Source organism: Alligator sinensis, unplaced genomic scaffold (assembly GCF_000455745.1).
Source record: "Alligator sinensis unplaced genomic scaffold, ASM45574v1 scaffold1931_1, whole genome shotgun sequence".
NCBI classification, from domain to species: domain Eukaryota; kingdom Metazoa; phylum Chordata; order Crocodylia; family Alligatoridae; genus Alligator; species Alligator sinensis.
The window spans coordinates 344,624-369,676 of record NW_005842866.1 but is presented as its reverse complement, the minus strand read 5'-3'; the positions used below and the strand labels follow the sequence as shown (position 1 = coordinate 369,676).

The window sequence follows — 25,053 nt, the reverse complement described above, 5'->3', positions numbered from 1 at the left end:
ACTGTTTGCAGCTGGGCAGCTGTGGGCAGCTTTTTGCATGAGGCCAGAGCATCCCTCGAGCCTCCAGGGCCTCGTCCTCTCTGCCCTGCTGCATACATCACCCATGGGCAATTGTGCCAAAGGAGCTGAATCACCTGCTCCTTCCTCACTGCCACGGGAGCAGGGTCACAGAGTTGGCTGCTCCAAAAAAGACATGCAGCCTTTATTGAAAGAAAAACTCCAATAAAGGAGACAGGTCCAGGAAGACTTCAGCTTGTATTGATTGCCAGTGAGCCCACTCCTGTGACAACCATCAGCTGTCTGCTGCAATAGTCTGGAAGGGAGAGGTGGCCTCCAAGATAGCTATAGCCCACAGGGATGGGTGGGCACAGGTTGCAAACTGGTCCACAGCATGGAAGAAGTGGAGAGCCAGATCTTCCCTATCCCACCTCGTCACTCAGGGAAGTCGGCGACGGGGCCGCACGACCACTAAATAGGCAGCAATGATGCTGCCGGTAAGCGGTGACCGTGCACGCTTCTGTCTCCCAGCCAGCGGAGAGCACGGCCTTCCCGTCTCAGCGATACGGGACCAAGCAAGTGGAGAGATTATCTGCAGAGCCTGTCGCCCACGCAGCAGTCCAGGGGGAAAGCCTGGCTCTGGGGCAGGGAATGAAGGCATAAAATCAAAGAGAAACACATGGCGAGGGATGACGAGGGCAACGGAGGGAGCGGAAAGACCAGGAGGGAGAAAGCCGGCTGCAAGGCATGGCCGTGCTGGCTGAGCTGGAAGGTGTTACCTGGATGCAAGGTCTCCCAGCAGGCTGGCATTAGTCAAAGGAGACAGAGAATTAGTCACCTGTTAATCAAAGGTGCATGCAGCCCCCACCCCTGAGAGCAGGAAACAGCCCAGACCGCCAGTCCCTGCGCTACGGTGCTCGGCTCGACAAACACAGGAGGACCACGGCACAGGTGCACGTCCAGCCCACAGCTTGCCACGGTGAGGGGGTGGCATTCAGTTTGGGGCAGGGGATGTCTGTCTCCGGAACTGGGCCTGAGAGATTGAGCCACGGGGATGAGGCGAGGGACTGGTGCATGGCACTGCAGCGTGAACAGCACCGGCTGGGAAGGGGGTCAATCCTGCAAGGGCAGCGCCAGCGAGAAGACTGGCTGCATCCAAGTGACCGGGACGGGGCCCAGGAAACACAGGCAGGCAAGGAACTGGGAAACCAGAGCAGCTCCAACCAGCTGCCCGCACCCAGAAAGGGACTGCACGAGACCCAGACTGGCCAGCAAGGACCCAGCATCTGCTTGGCACCACGGGGCGAGAGCTGCCAAAGGGCACGGGGACAGGGCTGGGGTGTTTGCAGGTCAGTCTCCTCCACTGCGCGGTTCCCATGGCCTGCTGTCACTGAGCATCTGCCTTTGAGCCATCTCCCTGGCTGTATGTGCTCGGTGCACGGTGACGTCCGGGGGGCAGGGGCTCCCTTGGAGGGTCCCTGGTCCCTCCCTGCTTGGGCGTGTGAGGAGGTTGCTCCAGTTGCGCTCACAACCAGGCTTCTGGAGGAGGGGACGTGTGCTTTGTAGTCCACCCTGCCTTGCCCCCGAGCATCTCAAAGCACGTCATCTCCCTTGCCATGTGCTTGCCAGAGATGCCCCCATCTCACAGGCAGGGAAACTGAGGCCTAAAGAGTGGCTGCGACTCAGCCCAGTGACAGAGCTGGGAGAGAACGGTGTCGGGGGGGGTCCCAGTCCTATTTGTTAGGGGAACGGCTGCTCTCCCCATAGTCTGTATCAGAAGAAAGCTGCTGAATGGAAAAGGGAGAAGTCCAGGGGTCTCCAGGTAAGGTCCTGGGGACAGGCCCCCTCAAGAGGACCACTGTATTTTGGAGGCTGATTGTCGCCGTGATTTCCCTTTCCAACAACCGCATCAAGACGCCAGTGGAACCGAAGCCCAACACCCCTTTGCTGTAAAACTGGCTGGTAATTCAGCAGGGCCAGGGGCTTCTGGCCTGGGTTTTACCTCTGAATCACTCACCGCCCCTACTACTCTGTGCTTGCTCTGAGCCGCCTCATCCTTGGCCCTTTCACAAGCTTCTTTCCAGGGAGAAAAGCACTGAATCCCACCCACCCTGAGGAAGGAACGGGTACATATAGTCCTGCCCCGTCTCCCATAGCACTGATGCTCCCTAAAAGCTGCAAGTCCTGGCAGGGGGGCTCAGCTTTGCACCCCGCAGCTGCTGCAATAGGCTGCTAAAGGCCGTGCAGCACAGACAGCCCCTCTTCTTGCAGGACGTGTACTGAGAGGATCGCACATCTTGCCCCTCTCCCTTTTATTCCTGATGGGGCAGGGAACTCGCGCTGCACGCCCAGCTCCCTGGCGGCATTCGATGCAGCAAGCCAAAGGTGTTTGGTAAATCTATTGTCCTGGCCTGGCAGCAAGCTCCTTTGGGGCTTTGCCAAGCATAGCTGGAGTCAAAACACTTAGCTCCATCGATGATGAAGGTCACTTGCCCTCAGATTCCTCCCCAGCTGCGGCTTAAAGAGGGAGAGGGCTGGAGGTCATCGGTACCCAAGCAAATCCAAGCCTCAATCGCGTGAGAGTGCCAGAGAGAGCCAACAAAGTAATGGAAGGTGAGAAGGAGCCTGGGCACCTGGGTCTAGAGCTGCCTCTGCCACTGCTTCCTGGCATGACCCTGGGCAAGGCACCCGCACAAGCGGCGTGAGAGTTAATGGATGCGTGTGAAGTGCTTTGAGATCCTCAGATGAAAGGCACAAAGGGCTTATTGCAGTTGGTTGGAGTTGGCACTGCATAAAGTGGTTAGATAAACTGGCTGGGCCTTTCTAGCCCTCCTTCAGGCCAGAGGGGTGGCTGATCGGATGCGACTGCTGCCCGAGGAAAAAATGACACTCACCCTCCCCGGGATACCACCAGCTTCACTTTCACTTTATAGGAGACAATAATTCCCAGGATCTCCTTGTTGGCTCCATCTCTTAGTCTAGAAGCAAAGACAGATGTGGGGGACTGGTAAGGAAATATTCAAGTTATTCACTTTGGCTTCTGCGAAACAGTGGGGAACGTCCCCGCGGGTGTTGCCCACACACCCAGACCCCCACATGGCAGGCCAGGCCCGGTCGTAAAGCCCAAGCTTTCACCAGGCTTTTGCAGAGCATCATTATTTTGCAAGGCAGTGGCAAATCCAGGAAATTTCAGTTTGCAGGCCCCTAACTTGAATAGCCAAAATGGGTTTTTTTGGAGCCAAAACAGGCTTACACAACTCCCGGCACCCCTTCCACCAACATGGGCTGACGGAGAGAAACAGTGACCAACAACAAACACTGGCCTGCATTTCCAAACCAGGATACCCAGGGCGGGGCTCCTAAATCTGTTAGGTGCTGCTAACACAGAGATTTTAGAGCCCGGTTCAACAAAGCATGCAGGGATACGGGCAGGCCCGGTGAAGCCAGGTAGCTTATGTGCTTTGCTGGACGATGTCCTTGGTCAAGTCTTGACCGAATCAGAGAATCCAAGAGCTGAAAGGGACCGCAAAGGTCATGTAGTCCGACCCCGATTCACGGCGGAAGTCATTTCCTAGGCACCCACCCCCATTGCTGGGGGAACAAGCCCCTTGTAGCCATGCAGCCTAGGGAGGAAAGAGCTCTCACAGGGTGCTGGATGCCAGATTGGTGTCTTCATGCTTCAGCTTCCCGTCCAGGGCGAGGCCACGCTTCTCCCGGTTGTTGGCGAGGAACGGGGTCAGGGTGTAGACTTTGCAGAAGGTTGAACTCTGAGCCACCATGTCACTGGGGATGACAACAGGCGGGAATGAGACTGAGCTACTGCGAGGGCCCAAACCAGCACCCTGCATCTCACCATTGGGCTGGAGAACCCCAGGGCTCCCAGTCCCCGGGGAGAAAAAACGATGTCCGAAGCCCAGTGCAATGGTCAACAACCCCCCCGGGCCATCCCCACTGATGATCAGCACATGGCACCTGACGTGGCCCTAATGCACCTGGAGGTAGCCACGTGCTCTTGATTCAGTGACATCCAAATTTGTACCTGCGAGAACTAGTGGCGGGACTTTGAATGCACCCATTCTGTTAACGACTCTCTCCTTTTCCATGGTCTGGCCGTTGCATGAATCAAGCTATCCTTTCTTTTGCCCTTTTGCTGTCTGTTAGCCATTCCTGGGGACATGCTTCTTCTTTTTCACAGCCCTGCCGCCTGTTTTTAGTTCTAGTGAAAAACCTTCACTCAGGTGTGGCCACATTAACTCAGGTGAATAGTAGCTCAGGTGTTGAAATGAATAACAGTAAAGGGTTATAATGCTCCAATAAGCTAAGGTTTTGTATTACAGGTCTGAATAAGGGAGGTGCATGTAACGGTTATGACTACAGGCCTATTTTGACTAATTTAACGAGGTGGTTGTGTTTTTTTAAAACTTGATAATCTACCCAATTAATGCACAGTCCAGTAACATATTTTAATTTTGCTTTGATCTTAAAATGAATAATGTAGTGCTCAGCCCTTAGCATTTTAGTAAATCTCCTAGTTTCTCTTTATCTGGAGAAAAATAAGTGTGGCATTGATGCACCTCACCATTGCACCCCCTCTTTACAAAATCCTAGATCCACCCATGCCGGGCGGTATTTGTTCTGGGGAATGAAATAATCCCGGAGTAGAGGAACAGGTTCGTGACCAAACCCGACACTGCCCGGAACCATTTTCTTACAACAGGTGTTTCCACGGTGACGCACAGTCACCGTCTATTGATACGGTGTTATCGGGAGCTGATGCTGCAGTACAACCCTGAATCGCATTGCAATGCCACCAGGCAACATCGCTACGTTAATCCAAGCACTCCCATGAAAAAAAAAACTATTGTTAAGCATCCAGCATGGCTGTGTTCGCTGTTGCTGAGCTCCAGATCAAACCCAGATTACAAACGCATGGGTGTTTTTTCCAGCCTTTCACTCTGCAACTCAGGTGAATCAAGCCAGCTCCTCTGACTCCTACCCGCAGAGCACTTAAGCACGGGCCAGAAGACATGGATGTGTCACATAACCATGTCACAACCCTACTTGGATGGACCTCAGGTTTGCAGGAAGCACAAGACAATCCCAATTACTGCTAAGTTTGGGAAACCCAGGGTGTCCAGGTGCAGCACGGTGCCCGAAGAGCAGAAATGACTGTTGCAATGGAGTGGGGGAATACTCACTCTGCTTCCTCCACCGCGACCGGGCACTTGTACTGAGCCGTGTTAAACAGGCAGATATCCGCGTACTGGCGCACTGGAGACACAGGCAGAGAGGGGCAGGCAATGGTTAGGGCTCAGTGTGGATGTTGGGGCATCAAAGGCTGGGGTTCAGGGACCCCAATGGCACTGGCAGCATCAAAGGCCAGGGGACAGGGACCTCAATGGCACTGGCAGCATCAAAGGCTGGGGTACAGAGACCCCAATGGCACTGGCAGCTGGAAAGTAATGAAATCCCAGCCCAGACAGTTATCATGGAGCAACTGCTCATCTACCTCCTGATACAGCCCAACAATGACCCAGGAGCATGAGGAGAGAAAGCAGAGAGGCTGCTACACCCTTACATCAACCGCAGAGGCAACGGGATCATGTGCCCTGCCCTGCCTAGCCGGGCCATTCGTTCACCCCCGTTCCTCTGCACCAAGCTCAGGCACTGGCATTTAAGTTCAAGCTCCTTGCACAAAGGGCGCCAGTCTGGACTTGAAGATGCCAAACCCAGGAGCAACAACCGCAGCCCCGGCGGGACTGGTCTCATGGTGAATTACCCTCATGGATGAAAACTGGACCTCCAGTGGTGGTGCCTCTGGTCCAGCCACAGGACGGGGAAAGCAAGAGCAATGGTGCTCCCAGGGCCCACACTGTACCTGGTTGGGGGGTCGCGGTATTTGGGACCACTGAGACGGACTCGTGGTCAGTCATAGAGGGAGTCAGGGGCAGAGCTGGGACCAGACCCTTGGCACGTCACAGCTCTTTTGCTCTGCCAGGGCCAAGAGGCTTGCTCTTGCTTGTACAAGCAGAGCCTGGATGCTGGGACAGAGAAGGAGGAAGGCTGCAGCCAGGGATGCTCAGCTGTGCAGGGGCTGGCATCTAGGGCAAGGGCAAGGGCCAGGGTGCCGGGTGGGGGATGTGGTTTGGGAAGGGTCAGGGGAGGGGGCTGCCCTCGGTACCTGAGATCTTAATCTTCTTCACGGTCTTGTTGGTGTTGTTCGTCACGTGGACGTTGACATTGATGGGCTCCCCGTGGTAGTAAATCTGCAGGGAGCAAGGACCCCAGACACGGTCAGGAGCAAGAGGCCAGACGTGGTTCCTCGCCGAGAACAGAAGCTGCCCCCTCGTATCAGCGTTTAACATGATGCTTCCCAACCTTGTCCTCAGCAGGACCCCATTTCTGACCCCATTGCTTCAGCATGGCCCCTTGCTCCCGACCCGCAACCCCAACATCCCTATCGCTGCCCCTCTTTAAACTTTAACAACAACCACCACCATCCTCCCCATCCACCCTGCCACATGCATTTAGTGCTCAGTGCCTACTCCAGCCCCTCGGCACAGGGCTGTGCTCGGTCCCAGGAGCAGGGGCGTCTAGGGACCTTTGCTCCCTGCGCGGGCTGGAGCTTGTTATGAGTCTCTGCACCGTGCCGTTCTCCAGGCATCACCCGCATGGGACTGGATGGGTTTAGAAGGGCTCGGGGGGGCCATTAGTTGCTTGGCGTGTGGGCCCTGCACTGTTGAGGGAAGCACCAACCCCCGGGAAATGCAGCGTGCACCGTACCTCTTTGTCCAGGGATGCCTCCAGATGCAGCGGCTTGTCGGACATGAGGAACTGCCTGGTGGTCTCCGCCATGGGCTGGGGGCCCGGCCTCTCTGGCGCGTACTGGACCTTGCGGATCACCAGGCGCACAGAGTTCCTGCAGAGGGGGTTTGGAGAAGTTGGCCGGCCACTGCTCCACGAGAGCATGGTCCTGAGCATAGGCAATGGCCACGTCCAGCTTGCAGTGCCGGGGAGGCGCGGTGCTTTCTCCCTCTCTCACCCCCCCAGCTGCCCCGCTCCCTTCCCCTGCAACAGCCGCGAACGCGTCGGCTGCTTTACCTCTTGTGGATCTTCTCCTCCAGGTTCTCCGCACAAAACGCTTTGACCTCGTAGTCAACGCCGCAGGCCTGGAAAACGGGGGAAAGGAGGCTGGAGAAACCCTCCCATTGCTGCCAGCTCCCTAGACTGCCCCAGGGCAGGGGGCTTGAGCAGCTCTGAGGTCTCTGTGTGCAGCGAGGGGGTCGCTGGGATTTGTGTGCGCGTGTAAAAGGGAACAGGGTCCTGTCCTAGCCCGGGCTGGCTGTATGCAGGACTAATGCCCTTCCTTGAGGGCCCAAGGCCTTACACAGCTCAGTTCTCCTTTCATTCACATGGCAAAGGGCTTCTTCCCACAAAGCTGCAGCGTGCAAGGCGGTTGTGCGCTCCTTGACACAACTCTGTCCAGCAGAGCCCTGGACTTGTGGCAACCGCTACGACTAAGGCAGCAAAGCAATCAGACTAAGACATGCCCGTTTCCACATTTCCGCAAAGTTAACCCCTCGCCTGAGATTTTCAGCGCCTGGTCTGGATCCAAAAGGCGCATAATTTCTGGAAGAGCAAAGCCTTCGCTGCTGGGTTGGGACGGCGAACGAGGGACGAAAACAAGACTTTTTCCGTTGCGGAAAAACTCCTGCTGGCTGTTTGCACACGCGGCGGAGGGTGAACGACAGGCAGCGCTCGCCCGGTTGGGTGACAACAGGCAAACGCCATGAGGGGCGAGTCTGATGGACTTTATTTTGTTGGGATCATTCAAGTTCATGCAGAGACGACCCAGCTTTTGGTCTGACAGGGCTATTCTTGGGAATACGTCTGCATGGAAATAGCCTGCTCTTGCTCTGCACGTATCGGAGCCGGGGCTGCCGGCTGGGGCGGGTCTAATCCATCTGTGCCCTGCAGAGCCAGCCAGCTCTCCGGGGGAGAGGGAGCTGAGGTCTCCCCCTCACCGCGGCTGCTTACTGCTTTGTGTCTGGATGCCAAACAGCTACACCTGGGGAAGCTCCTGAGGGCGATGGGGTCCCGGAGGCATCACTGGGGTTGCATCCCCTGCTGCTCTGCTGAGGCTGCCCCAGACGGGAAGAACCCAGCCCGGGGCCTGCAGGAGTTGCAGAGGTGTTTGTACGGGTGAAGCTATTCCCATGTCACTCCCCAGCATCGCTAGAGCCGGGAGAGAGCTCCCATTATGCACAGATCCACAGAGAAACCCTGCCTCTGTTTGCAGTGGAAGCAAATGCAGCCTACAAATTACCCAAGCGCAGAGCCTCCACCTGGCCACCCCGTCAGAGTAAAAGGTCTCCTCCGCAAGATCGCACCTCTCATAGCAAGTGAAGGGCGTGGGGTAAAACTGCTCAGTGGGAAAACACATGTCCCCTCTCTCTAGGCAGCTGTCCCCATGTACCCCACCTCCTCCGGAGGCAACCTAGTTTCATCTGAGCCGTCTGGTCTTTGTGCCTCCACACCGCACAGGCTGAGCTGCGAGTTACTAGCCAGTATCAACCGAGTGCAAATGCACACTTACCTTCCCCGTGTCCTCCGGCCCGGGCTGCAGGGTGACAGAACAAGGCAGGTTGGGAGGGATCTGAAACAGAAATGGGGTGTAAATAATCCAGCCCCCTGCTGCTCTGCTCCATGCACACGCGAACGTGCGCACCGGCTAAGCTGCGGGGTGGAGGGAGGGGAGGCATTTTTGGGGGAAGGAAGAGCTGTGTTGGTCCTGCAGTTCCTGGGGGGCCTCAATGTCCCAAACCTGCATCCAGCATCCAGCCCTAGTGAACGGGGGAGCCCCAGGGAGGCACTTGGCCCTGGCACTGGGAGGTCTGCACCTGCAAAGGGCTGGCAGCCTCTTGCCAGCTGCAATGTGCTCCCATCGCCCATGGGAGACGGGGCTCTGCACCTGGCAGGAGATCTTTGATGGTCCAAACTATTCAGCAGTTTGGACCATCAAAGCCCAAAGCACAAGGCCACCCAGGGATGCCGCAGCAGGCGCACCCTCAAGTGGGCATCGGGCTCCTTAGAAAGCCCCACATAGCTTTGGCAGCACCCGCTGTCCTGCGTTAGACTGCAGAGAGCCAGGTGCACATTTTCACAAGCTCTTCGGGAACTTAGACGCATGATCCCGTTGTCTTTTAATGCACTTTAATCTCTCAAATCTTGCAGGCCCTTTTGAAAATGTCCCCTGTGATGCCCAGCACCACAGGACCTTATTCTGCTCCCGGCTTCCAGGCACTTCCACAACACAAAGAGCCATTACAAGGGTTGGTCACAGTCTAGCCAGTTTGACCGCTGGGTTTTTATGATGAGATCAGCAATGCTGTATTTAAAGGAGGGTTAGGAATGGTTTTCCCTCCAATAAAATAAAAGCTAAGGACTTTAATGATCCAATTCATTTTCTTTCTTAATTGAATCCCTTTTTAATTTAAGCAGAATCTAGATTCAGGGCTTTTCCTGTGCAGAGGCAGTGCCTTTAAACCATCAGTCTCCAAGAGTCTACAAATGCATAAATCTCTCCTCAATCTGCGGGGTGGGGAGGAATTTGGTTTGTTTTGCAAGGGTTTGGGAGTGTTTATGATCCCAGGGGGATTAAGCTGCAGCCGCGTGCAAGGGGAATGGTGCGTGCTTTTCCATTCTTCCCAGTAAACCAGTACCTCTGCAACCCACACGTCCAGATGTGGGGCTAACGCTGCCCTAAAGAAAGGATGCCACACACGGTCTGTGAGGCTAGGGACAGACATTACACATAAGCTGGTTTAAGGGATTGGACACTGGTTTAAACCTGAGAGAGTTGCTCTGGAGGGGTAGAAACCAGGCTGAATTCAGCCGTGCTGGATCCAGCTGTCATTTGACCTTGCCCGGTGGGTAGAGGCTGTGAGCTATGCCCTGCTGCGTACACAGCAGCTATTACAATGTGCGGCCTTTAATGTCACCGCACGGCTCTCAGCTCAGAGACGCGACGCTGCTGGGTGTATCACCGCTGCTCCGGCTACACCTCTCCTCCTCCCCTGCACTCAGCATCTGCAGGGTGCTCAGACCGGTGCGTGCTTTGCAAGCACGCCGGACTGCCTGCCTACGGAAACCTCAGCCCAGCTGTGCGATCTGCGAGCTCTGGAATAGCTTCCCCACACGAGGGCAGCTCTACTTCAGAACAAGGACGCACAAAACCCAGCAGCACACGCTGCCGGAAACATTGTCGGGCCGGATTAAACAAGTAAGGGTGGGGATAGATCATGTCAGCAAGCTCTTTTTAGGTTTTGCACAGTCCTAACTTCCATTTTAAGACGCGCTCCTATTCTAAGGAGGCCAAGGAAGCTTTTCCCATGCGCTCCCAGTCTGCAGCGAGCTGAAAAAGCAGCTGTAATCTGCGTGGACTGCAGGGGCCTGATGCTTAATGAGCACGATTAGCACTGCCCTGAAAGCAGAAATGTCCCCTAAGATGGTGGGAGGGCTTTATTCAAGCACTTTTTTTTTTTTGCCTCGAGGCTGATGTCTGGGACTCACTCTAATAGAAAGCTGCTCAATTTAACCTTCAATAGCCCAATAATCCAGGCTGGACAAGGGGAAGGAGGAAATGCCGTACAGAAGCCCAGAAGTGGGGGAAGTTCGTGACTGTTCTTGTAGAGACGTGCGCCTGACTTTATTTTTCGTTCCAGATTTACGAGTGAAATCATGGAGATGACACGTGGAGGAAGCATGAAGCCATAACGTGTCTATAGCGGACACGAGGCACCTTACATGTGGTTACCGTGAATAAGTTTTGGCGAAACGCTGATTTTATCAGTATTGCTTCCAAGGAGACCCGAGTCAGAAAAGGCCCTTCGAGTATGGGTCTGATCTCGTGCAAAGGAGGTGGGGCCAGAAAAAACCCAAAACTATTGTTCTTTGGATTACAGCAGGGTCCCGTGGTGTACACGCAAGGAGAGACACAGACTGGGCACAGAAAGAGAGGAAAGAAAGTTGATGGCTAAGTAACTTGCCCATGGTCAAAAAAAGGAGGAAGGAGGACCCAGGACATTATAGGCCTGTTAGTCTTACCTCGGTCCTGGGGAAGCTCTTTGAGAAAATTATCCAGGAGCACATCCGCGAGGGGCCGGCAGGGGAGGTTAGGCTTAGGGACAACCAACACGGGTTCATTCGAGGCAGGTCCTGTCAGACCAACCTGGTGGCCTTCTACGACCAGGTCACAAAATCCTTGGACGCAGGGGTAGCAGTGGACGTAGTCTTTCTGGACTTCAGGAAGGCCTTCGACACTGTCTCTCACCCCATTCTCATTAAAAAATTAGGAGACTGTGGTGTCAATGCCTACACAGTCAGATGGGTCACTAGTTGGCTGGAGGGCCGCACCCAGACAGTGGTGGTGGACGGGTCATTTTCGACCTGGAGGGGTGCAGGCAGTGGGGTCCCCCAGGGCTCGGTCCTTGGGCATGCACTGTTCAACATCTTCATCAGCAACTTGGGCGAGGGAGTAAAAAGCACCCTGTTCAAATTCGCAGATGACACTAAGATGTGGGAGGAAGTGGGCACACTAGAAGGGAGGAATAGGCTGCAATCGGACCTAGACAGGTTACAGGGGTGGGCGGATGAGAACAGGATGGGTTTCAACACTGACAAGTGCAAGGTGATGCACCTGGGGGGGAAGAACCAGCAGCAGACCTACAGGCTGGGGAACTCCCTTCTCATCAGCGCAGAGGCAGAAAAGGATCTTGGAGTCGGTATTGACTCCAAGATGAACATGGACCACCAATGTGGGGCCAACTGTACCTTGTCGTGCATCCAAAGATGCATCTCGAGCAGGTCCAGGGAGGTGATCCTCCCCCTCTACGCGACACTGGTCAGGCCGCAGTTGGAGTACTGTGTCCAGTTCTGGGTGCCGCACTTCAGGAGGGATGTGGCCAGCATGCAGAGGTCCCAGAGGAGGGCCACCCGCATGATCCGGGGACAGCAGGACAGGCCCTACGAGGAGAGGCAATGGGACCTGAACCTGTTCAGCCTCCACAAGAGAAGGCTGAGAGGGGATCTGATGGCCTTCTATAAACTGGCCAAGGGAGACCAGCAGGCAATGGGAGAGTCCCTGTTCCCCCGAGCACTACCAGGGGTAACAAGGAACAATGGCCATAAGTTGACAGAGAGTAGATTCAGACTAGACATCAGGAGGCGCTACTTCACTGTCAGGGCGGCTAGGATCTGGAACCAACTTCCAAGGGAAGTGGTGCTGGCTCCTACCCTGGGGATCTTCAAAAGGAGGCTAGATAGACACCTTGCTGGGGTCGTTTGACCCCAGCATCCTTACCTGCCCATGGCGGGGGGGCGGGCTTGATGATCTGCTCAGGTCCCTTCCAACCCTACCAACTATGAAACTATGAAACCCAGGTGGGCAGCGGCAGAGCTAGCAATATCACCTGCCTCTCCTGCTTCCTGGAGAGCTGCGATCTCCTCTCAGCCGGACCCTTCTGCCTCCGCAAGATGGCAGGACTCGGCAGCTGCTAGCTTGACACCCCTCCATTATAAATGGGAGTAATTATGCATTTCTTTTCACGGTCGAGAGAATTTGCTTTGCCGTTGTTACTATTTAATTAACATGGGAGGCCTTTCCTGCTGTACCGTTGGGACAGACTTTGCCTCCTACCTAGCCAACTGCTTTTGACTGTTCCTCTTTGGAATCCAGACAATGGTGGAATTAATGGAGCCAATTACCGGTGCAATTAAAACTGGGTGCAGAGGGACTGTTTCACGTCTTCCTGGTAACAATAACCGACACGGCGAGAGCACCTCTCCGCCAAGTGCGCTGCAAAATTGGATTAAAAACTCTATAATCAAGGCATCACTTTGCCCCGCTTTTGGATGGCTCATAGCAACGCTGTGCAGCTTGACATAGGAAGTGAACCTGAACGCTGCACGGAGCTGCAACGGTAGGGAGGAATATAGGATCCAAAGTACAACGGCAGAGAAGCTGCTTCACCAAGAGCAAAATGTGGCAGAAGTCAGCCCCTTCTTTTGCAAATGAATTATACATGAACTGCCTTTGCAATGAGACTCTGCCATGCCATCCAAATGCAGGTATCATATTTAGGCGTGATTAGTTAAAGTGCATTAACGCACGTGTAGATGCAACCTGGCATTAACTTTAGTGCCGGGTCTACCCAGTCACTAGGGCAGGGGCGGGCAATTATTTTGGGCGGAGGGCCGCTTACCGAGTTTTGGCAAGCCATCGAGGGTCGCATGATAGGCAGCCAGGGGCAGATAAATATTAATTTTCTAAGTTTTTTAGGGGCCCCCGTGGGCCGGATAGAATGGCCTGACGGGCCGCATCCAGCCCCCGGGCCACATTTTGCCCACCCCTGCATTGGAGGTACATGACAGGGCTGCAAGGCCTTGGCATTAACTTTAGTGCCAAGTCCCTGCACGTGTAGATATCTGCCAAAAATCACTTAATTCACATTAAATTCAGTTGTGCTTAAATACACATGTAGACACACCCATTGATGCTGATCTTTTTTATGTAGAGCCTTGAGACTGACTGATGGACAACACTGTTGTAGAAGAGCCTGGTATTATCATTAACATTTTCCTTCCACCAGCTGACATTTTGGGGATATAATGCAATGACCATAACTTGGACCAAGGTATCAGGGAGTTGAGCATGTTCCCATCTTTCTCAGCAGCTTAGAGGTGCCCATCAAATCGATGGTGCATCCACCAAATGGTACCGTTCTGGTCTCTCCATCTCAACAAGGACGTGGTGGGATTAGAGAAGGTACAGGGAAGGGCAACCGAGATGATCAGGGGCCTGGAGCAGATGCACCACAAGAGACTAGAAAGGCTGGGACTCTTCAGTTTGAAAAGGAGAAGGCTGAGGAAGGATATGGTAGATCTAGAGAAACACGAAGGGTTTGGGCCAAGTGAATAGGGAGCTGTTATTCACCACATCCCGGGATACTAGAACTAGGGAGCACCTACTGAAAGTAGCAGGAGACAGCTTTACAACTAACACGAGAAAGTGCTTTTTTTCGTAGTGCATAGTTCACTCGTGGCACTCATTGCCACGGGAGGTTGGAGAGGCAGATAGCATAGCCAGGTTCAAAAAGGGGACCAGACAAAGTCATGGGCAACCGATCCACTAAAACTATTAAACAGCCCAGTCAGGGCTGTATCCTCTAACCCAATCGGCAGTGCTATGTGGGCTAGCACTATGGAAGAAAGAGACTTGGGGGTCATCATTGACCACAAGATGAACATGAGCCTGCAATGCGATGCTGCGGCTAGTAAAGCGACCAAAACGCTGGCTTGCATCCATAGATGCTTCTCAAGCAAATCCCGGGACGTCATTCTCCCCCTGTACTCGGCCTTAGTGAGGCCGCAGCTGGAGTACTGTGTCCAGTTTTGGGCTCCACAATTCAAAAAGGATGTGGAGAAGCTTGAGAGAGTCCAGAGAAGAGCCACGCGCATGATCAGAGGTCAGGGAAGCAGACCCTACGATGACAGGCTGAGAGCCCTGGGGCTCTTTAGCCTGAAAAAGCGCAGGCTTAGGGGTGATCTGATGGCCACCTACAAGTTTATCAGGGGTGACCACCAGCATCTGGGGGAACGTTTGTTCACCAGAGCGCCCCAAGGGATGACGAGGTCGAATGGTCACAAACTACTTCAAGATCGTTTCAGGCTGGACATAAGGAAGAATTTCTTTACTGTCCGAGCCCCCAAGGTCTGGAACAGCCTGCCACTGGAGGTGGTTCAAGCGCCTTCATTGAACACCTTCAAGATGAAACTGGATGCTTATCTTGCTGGGATCCTATGACCCCAGCTGACTTCCTGCCCTTTGGGCGGGGGGCTGGACTCGATGATCTTCCGAGGTCCCTTCCAGCCCTGATGTCTATGAAATCTATGAAAATCATAGTGGATGGCAAAGAGGATATGCCAATGGTATATATACCCTGTCCATAGCTCTTCCTATAAGCGTATACTACTACCACGGTTGGGGATGGGCCACCGGGCAAGATGAACCATTGGTCTAACCCAGGGGCGGGCAATTATTTCGGGCGGAGAGCCACTTACTGAGTTTTGGCAAGCCAACGAGGTACTGCATGACAGGCAGCCAGGAGCAGATATTAATTTTCTAAATTTTTTAGGAGCCCCGCAGGCTGGATAGGATAGCCTGGCAGGCCTCATCTGGCCCCAAGGCCGCATTTTGCCCACCCCTGGTCTAACCAGTTTGGCAGCACTGGTTTTTCAAGGATCCCTGGTCGCGCAACAGAGTCAATACCCAATTTACACAGTGCTGCTGTAACACTCCCATCTGGGGAGTGCACTGGTATTACACCTATAATAATAATATTCACAACTGGATTTTCTTGAATCCCTCCCATAGCTGATGGCAGCTGCCAGTCTTTTCCTGAATTCCCCATGCAACATCCTCACTGCACAGAAGAGAAAATATTCACGATGCACAGCCCTCCCTCCTGCTTTTCTATACCTGCCGTATTTGGCCTGCTAGCTTTGTGAGCACCGATGACCCCAAAACGCCGTCGTGCTCTACCCCTCTGTCTGGCTTGCGACGGTGAGAATGCTCCTCTCCCCTCCCCTCCCCGGTGAAGCTGTGCTTCATCCTGATCTCCGTCCAGCCCGGTGCACAGCGCTCATCAGATGACTCACAGCCTGCTCTCTGGACTTGCCTCTCTCCTACCTTCGATCTTTGCTTGAACGCACATCATGTGAACACCCTGTTCCCGTACAGCTGTAATTAGACTCTCTCTTTCTCTGCTCAATTCTTCTCTGACAAGCCACTTATAATTTGCCACCTTTCTTCCCCACCCCCCACCACGTGCTCCTCTCATAAACCCCCCTCTTTTTTTCCATTCACTTCTGCCCACCTCTCTCTGGCTGCTGCCTGTCTAATGACTGACTTGCAGGGGGAATATATTCCACATTTAGCTCTGGGACGCGATCCAAGATCCAGTCAGTCCATTGTCTGCCTCTCGCATCGTTTGCTGTCATTACGCGCTCCTGTTCCACCACCTCCTTGACGGCTCTCGGCCCCTTTCCTCCATCTCTCCTGCCAAAGCCAGTCCACACTTGAGTCATGCACAGAGCTAACCTTCTCCTAACCGGCTGTCCACTTCCCTTGAGTCTGTCTTTGTCCAGGGCAGGGGAATCCCACCTAACCGCTGCCCTTTTTCCTCCACATTTTTAGCCTATCCACCTCCGCACGTTGCAGGCGTTCTGCATCCAAAGCAATTCATGCGCATATGTGTAGGACGGACATAGGCAGGACCTGCCATCTGTCACCTTCATTAGCAAAGGAGTTTAATAAGCCTGCGAACGTCTCACGGCGCTTTGCGGACAGACCCAGAGCCCAAGGCCAATGGTGACTTCAGCAGGTCCTTGGACCATAAGGCCTTCAGGGCAGGGTCCAGATGGGGACAAACACGTGGGCACGACACATCAGTGAGCACCAGGCAGCCCGTCCCCAAATGGTCTGATAAATAAAGAGCTCTCCTCTCAGCGGGAGCATGAGAAGCACCCCCAGCCCCTTTTATCTCCAGAAGTGCCTTTAAATCCAGAGGCCTGGGGGTGCAAACCTGCCTGCTGCTCATCCCTTCCAGACTCTGGCACTTTGCTCTGGGAGGGGGCACGATGGTGGTGCTTTTACCTCCATGCTGCAGGAGCCTTCCTACACCACAGCCTCTGCTGTAGGCAGCGCCAGCAATGCAGCAGCAGGGTGGAGATGCAGCCGGAGAAGGCAGAGCTCCAAGTACGGAGCTGCCGGCGCTCCCAGCGGTGCCCGCATTTCTATGGGCACATCTCGGCCAAGTCCTGGTGTTAGCTGGGTGGCCGAGACCGGGTGCAAGGGGGAAAGGGGATGCAGGGGAGAGGAGAACTCCTACCTCGAAGGTGAAGGGGTAGGCATGCTCGCCCAGCTTCTTAATCAGCCTCTCCTGCAGGCGCGTCAGGGGCTTCTTCTCCTCCGGGATCGGGGGGAAGGCCTGGATGTTGGCCACGAAAAGGTCCTTGCGGAAGGTCAGTCCCAGCACGTCCAGGTCCTCCCGGCCATAGCGGAAGGCACAGGTCAGCGTCACAAAGACTGCAGGGGAGAGAAGGCAGGACAGGGGGACCCTCAGTCCTGGTATCCGGGTGCTGTATGCAGACGAGCCGCAGACACCGAGGAAGTCCCCGCAGAGAGACAAAGGTGGGTGAAAGGAAGGGTCATTAACCCCATGCACAGTGAAGTGACGGATTAAACGACAACCCAGAATCGCAGCTGGGATTTGACCCCCTGGGCTCGATGCCCCTATTCCCATGCCGTTGGTCTGGCCGCAACCACCGCTCATGCAGCACTTCCCAAATGAGGCACCGTGGCCCCAAATGGACTAATGGCAGCTTGCAAGTGGGCTTAAAGCTTGTCCCAGGGGTGGGGTGGGGGCAACTCCTGGTCTAAAGCGCCTAAATAATAATCAGTGTTGCCATGCTGCCCCCCACTCTCAGCAGAGGCAGCTGGTGATGGGAGCTGGAGGGGCGATCAACTCTCCTTTGCCGTCATATAAATGTGACCGCGTTTCTGGCAGGAGCTCAGGGTCCTTGCTGGGGTGGGGAGGGGGTGGTAAAGCCTGTGGGTGTGCAAATCCTCCACAGCACACACTTGTATCCATGATCTCCATCCCTGAGTGTGTGTATGAGCAAGGGCTGTGCCTGGCAGGGCTTGGCCTTGCTGATCTCTGGAGAGCCCCAGCAGCCCTGCTTGTCCATGAGCCCAGAGCAGTAATGCAGTTGATCTTCCTTTGCCTGGGTTGCTAGTTTGGAAAACCCCAGTTAAACACTTTCGAGGCAGCTGGGATAAAATTGACAGACATTACCTTTCCTTTCCTTCAGGTACTCTGGGTCCACCAGCACGACGCCATCTGAAAGAGAGGGCAGACTGCATTAGTAACACAACCAGCCTCCCTGCCCATGGGGCTCGTGAGCCCAGCTCCCTCTGCTCCCAGCAGTCCAGCACCACCCTGATGGGACAAGTGAGCCCCACGCACTGCCCTTCCCCGGGGAAAGTCAGCGTTATCCTTACTGTGCAGCTGGGAAAACTGAAGGATGTGGAGTGGGTAAGTGATGCACCCATGTCAGAGCTGCTGTTAGGGTCAAGGAGCCCTCGAGACCCAGCTTGGTACACACTGGTACCCTCTTGGTGCCCAGCTTGGTACCCACTGGTCCTGAGCCCCTCGACACCACATTGCTTCCCTCTGCAGCAGCACCTGCTGCCTCAGTAGTCACCATCACACCTGAATCCTATCTGCTGCCATGCTGACCTGAAGCCCGTCATTGCCAGCCCGAGTCAGCCCTCCAGGCGCCAACCTAGCATCTCCGGGGCATGGACCAAGTGCCACATGCCGTTGTTGGTGGTTGCTATGCTCTGAGTCAGACTGGGACCTGCTTCTCCAGCCTTGCAGGATTTCTCCCATTCTGCCCGGCCATCCCTGGGACAAGGCTCAGACAGCCCAGCCTTGGGCCAGGCAGCCCGGGGTGAAGGCTGCATCCCCAAAAACACCCGACTCCAATGAGCTCTGCTGTGCTTGTCCTCTCTGGGCTGCTGCAAGACTCCTGCTAGCTATTACTGAGGATCAAGCAGACAAACAAGGTCAAGCCCCGGGTTCCCGGGCAAGCTGGGGCTCTCCTGCATCCAGTGAGAGCCTGCCTGGGCATCCCCGAGCCCCAGGGCCTGCAGGGCCGTGGACATGAGACTGCAGCTGCTGCCAAGGGACTCGTCCCCAGGTGGGAGGTGGCAGCAGCTGTGGATCAAGCCGGGAGGGGGCTGTGTAGCATGCGCCGAACAGCGGGTGACATAAGGACGAAGGAGGACGTGACTCAGGGCCTGATGTATCGGCCCTGTGAATGGAGAGAAAAGGGTCCTCTTTGCAAATGCAAATCAGGGCGCTGAGTGACAACCCACGCTGTCTTTGGGTAAATGTGATATCTTTTATTAGACTAACTAAAGAGTTGAAAAAATTGTTCTTTGCAAGTTTTTGGGTGCAAACGCCCTTCTTCGGCTACAACTGACAGCCCCCCGAACCTATGTTTTGTTGCTGCTCTGTCTGCTGGGATCATGGCATTGCAGCTTTGCTTTCCCAGCTCGTTTGTGAATGCACAGGGAGAGGAATTACCCTCACGTGCACGTGGTGCTGAGACCCATGTTTGCCGGTTAATAGTGCAGTGCCCAGAGAGGAAAGCCTAGCCTGTCCCCATGCCTATGACACGCCTGGCTGTGTCCTGCCTATCCCACAGCAAACCGGCCAGCCCTGGTCACGGCATGACGGCTCTCCTGTCCATGGAAGAGAAGAGCAGGCCTATCGCTCTCTGGAGCGATGGAAAGCATTCGCCACTCCAGACCCATCTGAGTCTCATGGCCTTTCTCCTGGCCTGCCCCAAAGAAGGTATATGCTCCAGCTTCCTTCTGCGAGCTGTACCCAGGCCTCTGAGGACTGCCGGACCGGGTGGCACATACGGCTTCGAGCTGTACAGCGTCCACCGCACGCCAGGCTGGGCAGAAGGCTTCAACTTCCTGCACCTGGTTGCCTCTGCGCTTTTCCCCACGGCGCTGGCATGCTGGACAAACTCCTCAGTCCCATGCTAGACTGGAGCAGCAAGTCCCTCGAGGCTAATGCACTGCACGGAAACATCGCCTCGCCTCCCAGGCAGACCTGCCGCCCCTTCCTGACTTCGTATGAGTTTCTGTGGTGGGCGAAGGCGTGAATGCAGGATGGCATGGCAGGGGCAGGGAGGTGCCGGGAAGGCAGAGAGGAGCCAGCGGGGCTGACGAGGTGGCTCAGATTCACGGAGAATGAAGGTGCCCGCATCTGGCTCTGGCGATGTTTTGCCCGCAGAACGAGGCACGCTCAGCTCCGGGTGCTTCCATCTCAGTGGTAAAACTAGACCCTCGAATCCACGGCCGTGCTCCTTGAGACCCGCCGCTCCTTGGGCCATGCACACCGATGGGCAGAAGCAAAGAGGTCGGTCTGCAGAGACGTCTGGCTCCAATCCACAACCAACGCAGTGTAGTCGGGGCCCTTCCTACACGCTGACATTAATGGCGTCTTAGCCATTTGGGTTGCGGGGAGGGGCAGCGGATGAAAACCAAGCGAACGACTCTGCATCCGATGCGGCTGAGCCAGGGTGAACGGCTCTCCCCAGAACAAAGAAACTGGATGGGGGGGTGAGTCAGGTCTGCAGATTCCCAGGGTGGAGAAATTGGAAGTCTGAAAAAGGGTTTTCTTGGGTTTTTTTTTTTTCTTCCCTAGCTAATGGGTAATCAAAGCAGGACTGTAATTAGATACGAGGAGAAGAGCATTACATATGGGGTGGGAGATAATGGAGAAGCAATATTCTCTGCCGCCCTGGGTAATTAAACCGGAAAGCTAGCGGCCTCGGAGATGCATAATGAAAAAAGGTAACAACAACCTGAAATGCTCTGATTCTTGCTGCCAGGGGCCGGCGGGAGTTTCTGAAGACCCCGTTTTGCCGCTGCAATGCCCAAGAGCCAAGCCTTTTTCACACACGTTGCAAAGTCCCTATGACGATGCCCCAAGCAATAGGGCTAAGCAAATCCCGCTAAGACGCTTGTGTTCCTTACCGTCTCCGATTTCTGCCGGGACCTGGCACAGGGGACCTGGGCTCCAGTCATTAGCTACTGGAGAGGGGACAAGGGGAGGGGAGGTTTCACATCTCATGGTCTCTGGCTTTCCTTTCAGACACATTTGTGGCTTCTGCAGACTGCGGCCACTAGCTCGGCCTGCCTAATGGATCGGCAGCCTCCTTGCTGCACCCTGTCTTTCACCTCTCCAAACTCAACCTTAAAAGGGTGTGGCGGGCAGCGGGCATCCAGGGGATAAAGCCCTTTTCAGACCAGCCTGCACCATATAGGCCAGAGGCACATCTCCCTCAGTCTGATGCAGCTTCATTCGACCGGGTCCTGCCCCCCCCGGCATCTGAAGCATAATCCTGAATCAAGCCATTGCTTTCCATGGCATTGCTCCAGATTTCCAGCAGTGCCAACGGTGCCTCTTACCCCACTGTAAAGCAGGGGCTCGGTGGGTCGAGGGCCCAGGTGACTCTGTCTCTCTATTTAAAGTGCAGAGGAGGTAGGTGCCTCCCCAGGTTTTGTGGGCTCCACGCCCAGGACCAAGCTCCTAAATTTTAGGCGTGTGAATGCTCAGCGTTGCCGCTGTAACTGCCTCTCGGATCTGGCCCTTCGGCCCTCCTGAAAACTTTACACAAGGGATTGCACAAGGGCTGGCGGGGTCACAGGAGATCTGGGGCCGGTTCCTGGCTCTGCCACAAGCTTCCCGTGCAACCTTGGGCAAGTCTTCTTGCCCCTTGCATCTATGGTGGGCAGGACAACACAACCGGTGCCTCTCCAGATGTTCGGCTCTTCGGGACACGGCCTGCTCCCAGTGGTGTGAAGAGCAACCGATGCTACGGGCCTCTGATCTCAGCAGGGGTTTCCAGGTGCTCCTTTCATATAGATAAGAAGTAATAGAAGGAAATCCCTGGGAAAGGATCTCCCCGTGTGCCCTGCAAACAGGTCTGGACTCTTTCAATCCCTCTCCATCAGTCACGTCTCACCCTGCCAGGAGCTCAATACATCTCATTCCTGGGACCACAGGCTGCAGCCTGGGCCTGCACATCCCAAAGTCTTCTCACAGACAGGAAAAATAGTTCCCTGCGCCCCCTTCACACCTAGAGCCCCGGTTTTCCTGGGCCCCCCACCCCAGCCTCAGCACGCACAGAAACCAGGTCGCTCCAAGCCAGGCTGGGTTCGATGGAGGCAGGCTCCCATGCCTGTCGGGATGCCAACTTCCAATTGATCGTGCACTTTAGCAACCGCCCGATATCCTGATCCTTCACATGCTGCCATCGACGGGAGGTTTGCCAGGGAGAGCAGGGTTGGATGCCTGCCCCTACCACAGCAGCTGCCCAGGCACAGCTGGCACGGTGCAAACCCCGGCTGCACTGGTGTAAGAGATGGCTGGACGGCCCGCAGCACGCATCCCACTGGTTTGCCTCTATAAGCAGACATCGTACCTACAGCCACTGCTTGGTGTAAGAGATGGCTGGGCGGTCCGCAGCACGCATCCCGCTGGTTTGCCTCTATAACCAGACCTCGTACCTACAGCCACTGCTCTCCCTCCTCCTACCTTCTTCCTCAACACCCGCTTTGCTGGATAAGCAGCGGGCCAGGCAGCCAGCCAGCTGGAACAGCTCCTCTCTCTTGCATTCATCAGCATTTTGTCATTTATTGCAGCACAAACATTGGGGCATGGTAATTCATTGACCAGACGCCTCGTCTAGCTGCCCTGTGCAAATGCACACTCTTACTGGCACGACTCTCACCCTCCCTTCCGAGATTCGTCGGGTCTGGTCTGAAACGAGGCAGTGGCATGAACTGTCCTCTATGATGTATTGAAACAGCACCCTGCACGCTTGGGCTTGGATCCCGGCTGCAGCCCCTGGGTGCTGCAGGCTTCTTCGTCGTCACCATCCTCTCTGCAAAGTCCAGACCCATCCAACCGCTAGCTGATGTTCCCTTCGAGTGGGTAGGATGGGCATGAGAGCGCACTCCAGCCACGACCGGGGAAACTTGCTGATGTGGAAAATCTCTAACCCTCCTGTCTAATTACAGCTACGGCAAGGCTGTTGCATAAGCCCCCCCGTTCGGTACGCGCTGTCCTTGGAGACAGCACAAAGCCAAAGCACCTCTGCACCCGCATCCCGGGCTGGGCTGCTCTTTGCATTGGGAATCCCACCAGGTGAACCAAGCCAAGCAGCCACTTACCAACAGGATCCACCATGTCTATGTGGTCCACGAAGTCCCTCTTCCCAAGGTAGACTGTGAGCTGCAGGGAGAGGGGACACAAAGGGAATCAGGGACGGAGCAGACAAGCAGCCGGTGCCCGTGCTCCACAAGGCCCAATCCCATATAAACCCCCCTGGTCGCTTCTGTTCCACTGGAGAAGGCGAAACTAATGTTCAAATTGGGATTAATGGGGCGAGGGAGAGTGACGGCGTCTCCAGGACACGATGTCTACAGCGGTGGGACAGGACCTGAATGTGGGGTGGCATGGGGAGGTTTAGGGGGGGCACTTTTTAATATAGTTTCCAGGGGATAGTGGGGTATCATCCCTGGGGTAGCAGGTCAGGGGCAGGCAAGCTCTTCTCCATCCAATGTGGAATATTTGGGCTCAAAGCGGCAGGACAAAGAGGGGGCTGTGAGAGTGAACTTGCCTGCAACCCTGCACGGCCCCCGAGCACCCTTTTCCTCTGTTTGCTGGCTGCCTGGCCAGGAGGGTCGGACCCGTCCTGGCAGGTCAGGGATGCTATGGAGACAGGCCTCGAGGAACATCGCAGCAGCGCTCGCTGTGTGCAATGGTGTGACCCACGCTTTCGGGGTGCAACCCACGCCTTAAGCACACAGGGCTCTTGCTAAAGATAGCAGCTTGACCAAGAGCGAATCATGGAAAGCACTGGGTCGGCCACACATTCCCCACCTGCCTCCTGGGGGGCATCGCCATTGCCATCCCCATCCCCGGTGGTACAGGAACCTGCTATCTCGCCAGGCATCGCCTGCTCCGGTAGCGAGTATAGCAATGAGCAAGGCGGCTCATTCATGAGCTTCCTTCTGGCTCTGCTTTTACATCACAGTGCCTGTTTTTGACTCCTCGCTTGACCATTAGTCCTTGCAGGTGGTGGATCCTCCAGCCCACATCTGGAAGGAGAGCTGGGAGTGGGAAACACCCTGCTTAGCATCCCTGTGCTGTGAGCCCAGGTCCTGGCTGCACAGTAGATGCTGCCAGGGATGGAAAACTAGGTCTGTGTCTGCTGCCCTGGGCTTCACGGACCTGTGCAAAACATCCCTGGAAGGAGCCAACTCCGGGGGAGACTCAGGCATAATATGCACATGAAGCACAAGCTTCACTGGATGGAAGATTTCCTGGCCTGCCAACAACCCAGTGATCAGGGTGGGTTATCACTGCCTACCCCCCATGGCTCTGCACCAGACCGAAGCCTCAAGGAGCAGCTACACAATGCAACCGGTCGACATTCATGCTCTCAGCTTTGGAGGTCGTGGTTCAGTCTCTAGAGCCACCCAGACAGCAGGGTTGACAGTACTGAGACTACTGCCCCCGGCAATCCACCGGCACTTGAACCCAGTGCGGTTGTATGTCCACCATTAGCCCACTCGCCTGCCTGACAGTGCCAGGAGAGATGCTTTAGAGGGTGTATCTAGAGCAGTGATTCTCAACAGGGTGCCCCAGGAGGCCGCACAGCATTAGCACCGCTAGGTGTGCAAACGGGATGTGCAAGATACACCCAGGTCTGGGACAGACATTGCATCAACCGGTTTGTTAAGTCTGAGACTACATTCGACCAGGTTTGTCTCAAACCGGTTTCAGCCCTTTTCAAACTGGTTTATGTGCCCTGAACATCTGTTCTGTTCCAGGTTTAAACCAGTTTCTGATCACTTAAACCGGTTTATGTGTAATGTCCGTCCCTAGCCCGAGATTGCAAACAGGAATTCATAGTTGGGGTCTTTTGAAGAACTTTGCAGCAGAAAACCTGCTCTATTATTTCTCCAAAAAAAAAGAGTGACAGGTAAGAGCTGGTGTTTTCCCAAGGGGGTCTTGATCTACCCAGGGGTGTCGCAGGTCTAAAACCCCTGGTCTTGAGTGACCCGCCTTACTCTTCCTCGCATCCACCATCATTGGTTTAGAGATGCCAGAGAATACAGCCCTCATTGGTGTGTTTAATACCTATTAATAGACTGATCAGCCATGAATTGGTCTAGCCCCTTTCTGAACCTGGCTATGCTATCTGCCCCGACAGCTTCCTGCGGCAGTGAGTCCCACAGGTTAACAACGCAGCGAGTGAAAAAGCCCTTTCTCCAAGTTCATTTTAAGCTCATCGCCTATTTATTTCAACGAGCGCTCCCTAGTTCCAGCATCTGGGACACGG

General features: G+C 55.0%; 1 protein-coding gene across 6 annotated transcripts in view; it reads right to left on the bottom strand.

The window, feature by feature from the left end:
- The window catches only part of LOC102385555 (beta-arrestin-1), a 96,784-nt gene that overhangs the window by 15,357 nt on the left and 56,374 nt on the right, over nt 1–25,053 (bottom strand). For 2 of the 6 annotated variants that reach the window (XM_025191872.1, XM_025191871.1), the window contains exons 1-10: nt 22,435–22,621; nt 17,913–17,957; nt 16,947–17,143; nt 8,594–8,653; nt 7,099–7,166; nt 6,781–6,916; nt 6,179–6,263; nt 5,196–5,268; nt 3,643–3,780; nt 2,892–2,975 (exon numbers count right to left, since the gene is read on the bottom strand). In XM_025191872.1, the coding sequence (XP_025047657.1) occupies nt 2,892–2,975; nt 3,643–3,780; nt 5,196–5,268; nt 6,179–6,263; nt 6,781–6,916; nt 7,099–7,166; nt 8,594–8,653; nt 16,947–17,143; nt 17,913–17,957; nt 22,435–22,606 (1,058 nt within the window). In that variant the 5' untranslated portion in view covers nt 22,607–22,621. Of the gene's footprint in view, nt 1–2,891; nt 2,976–3,642; nt 3,781–5,195; nt 5,269–6,178; nt 6,264–6,780; nt 6,917–7,098; nt 7,167–8,593; nt 8,654–15,535; nt 15,876–16,946; nt 17,144–17,912; nt 17,958–20,674; nt 22,120–22,434; nt 22,622–22,876; nt 22,938–25,053 lie in introns of those variants that run through there. The other 4 variants (XM_006035681.3, XM_025191873.1, XM_025191874.1 and 1 more) reach the window with 4 other exon arrangements.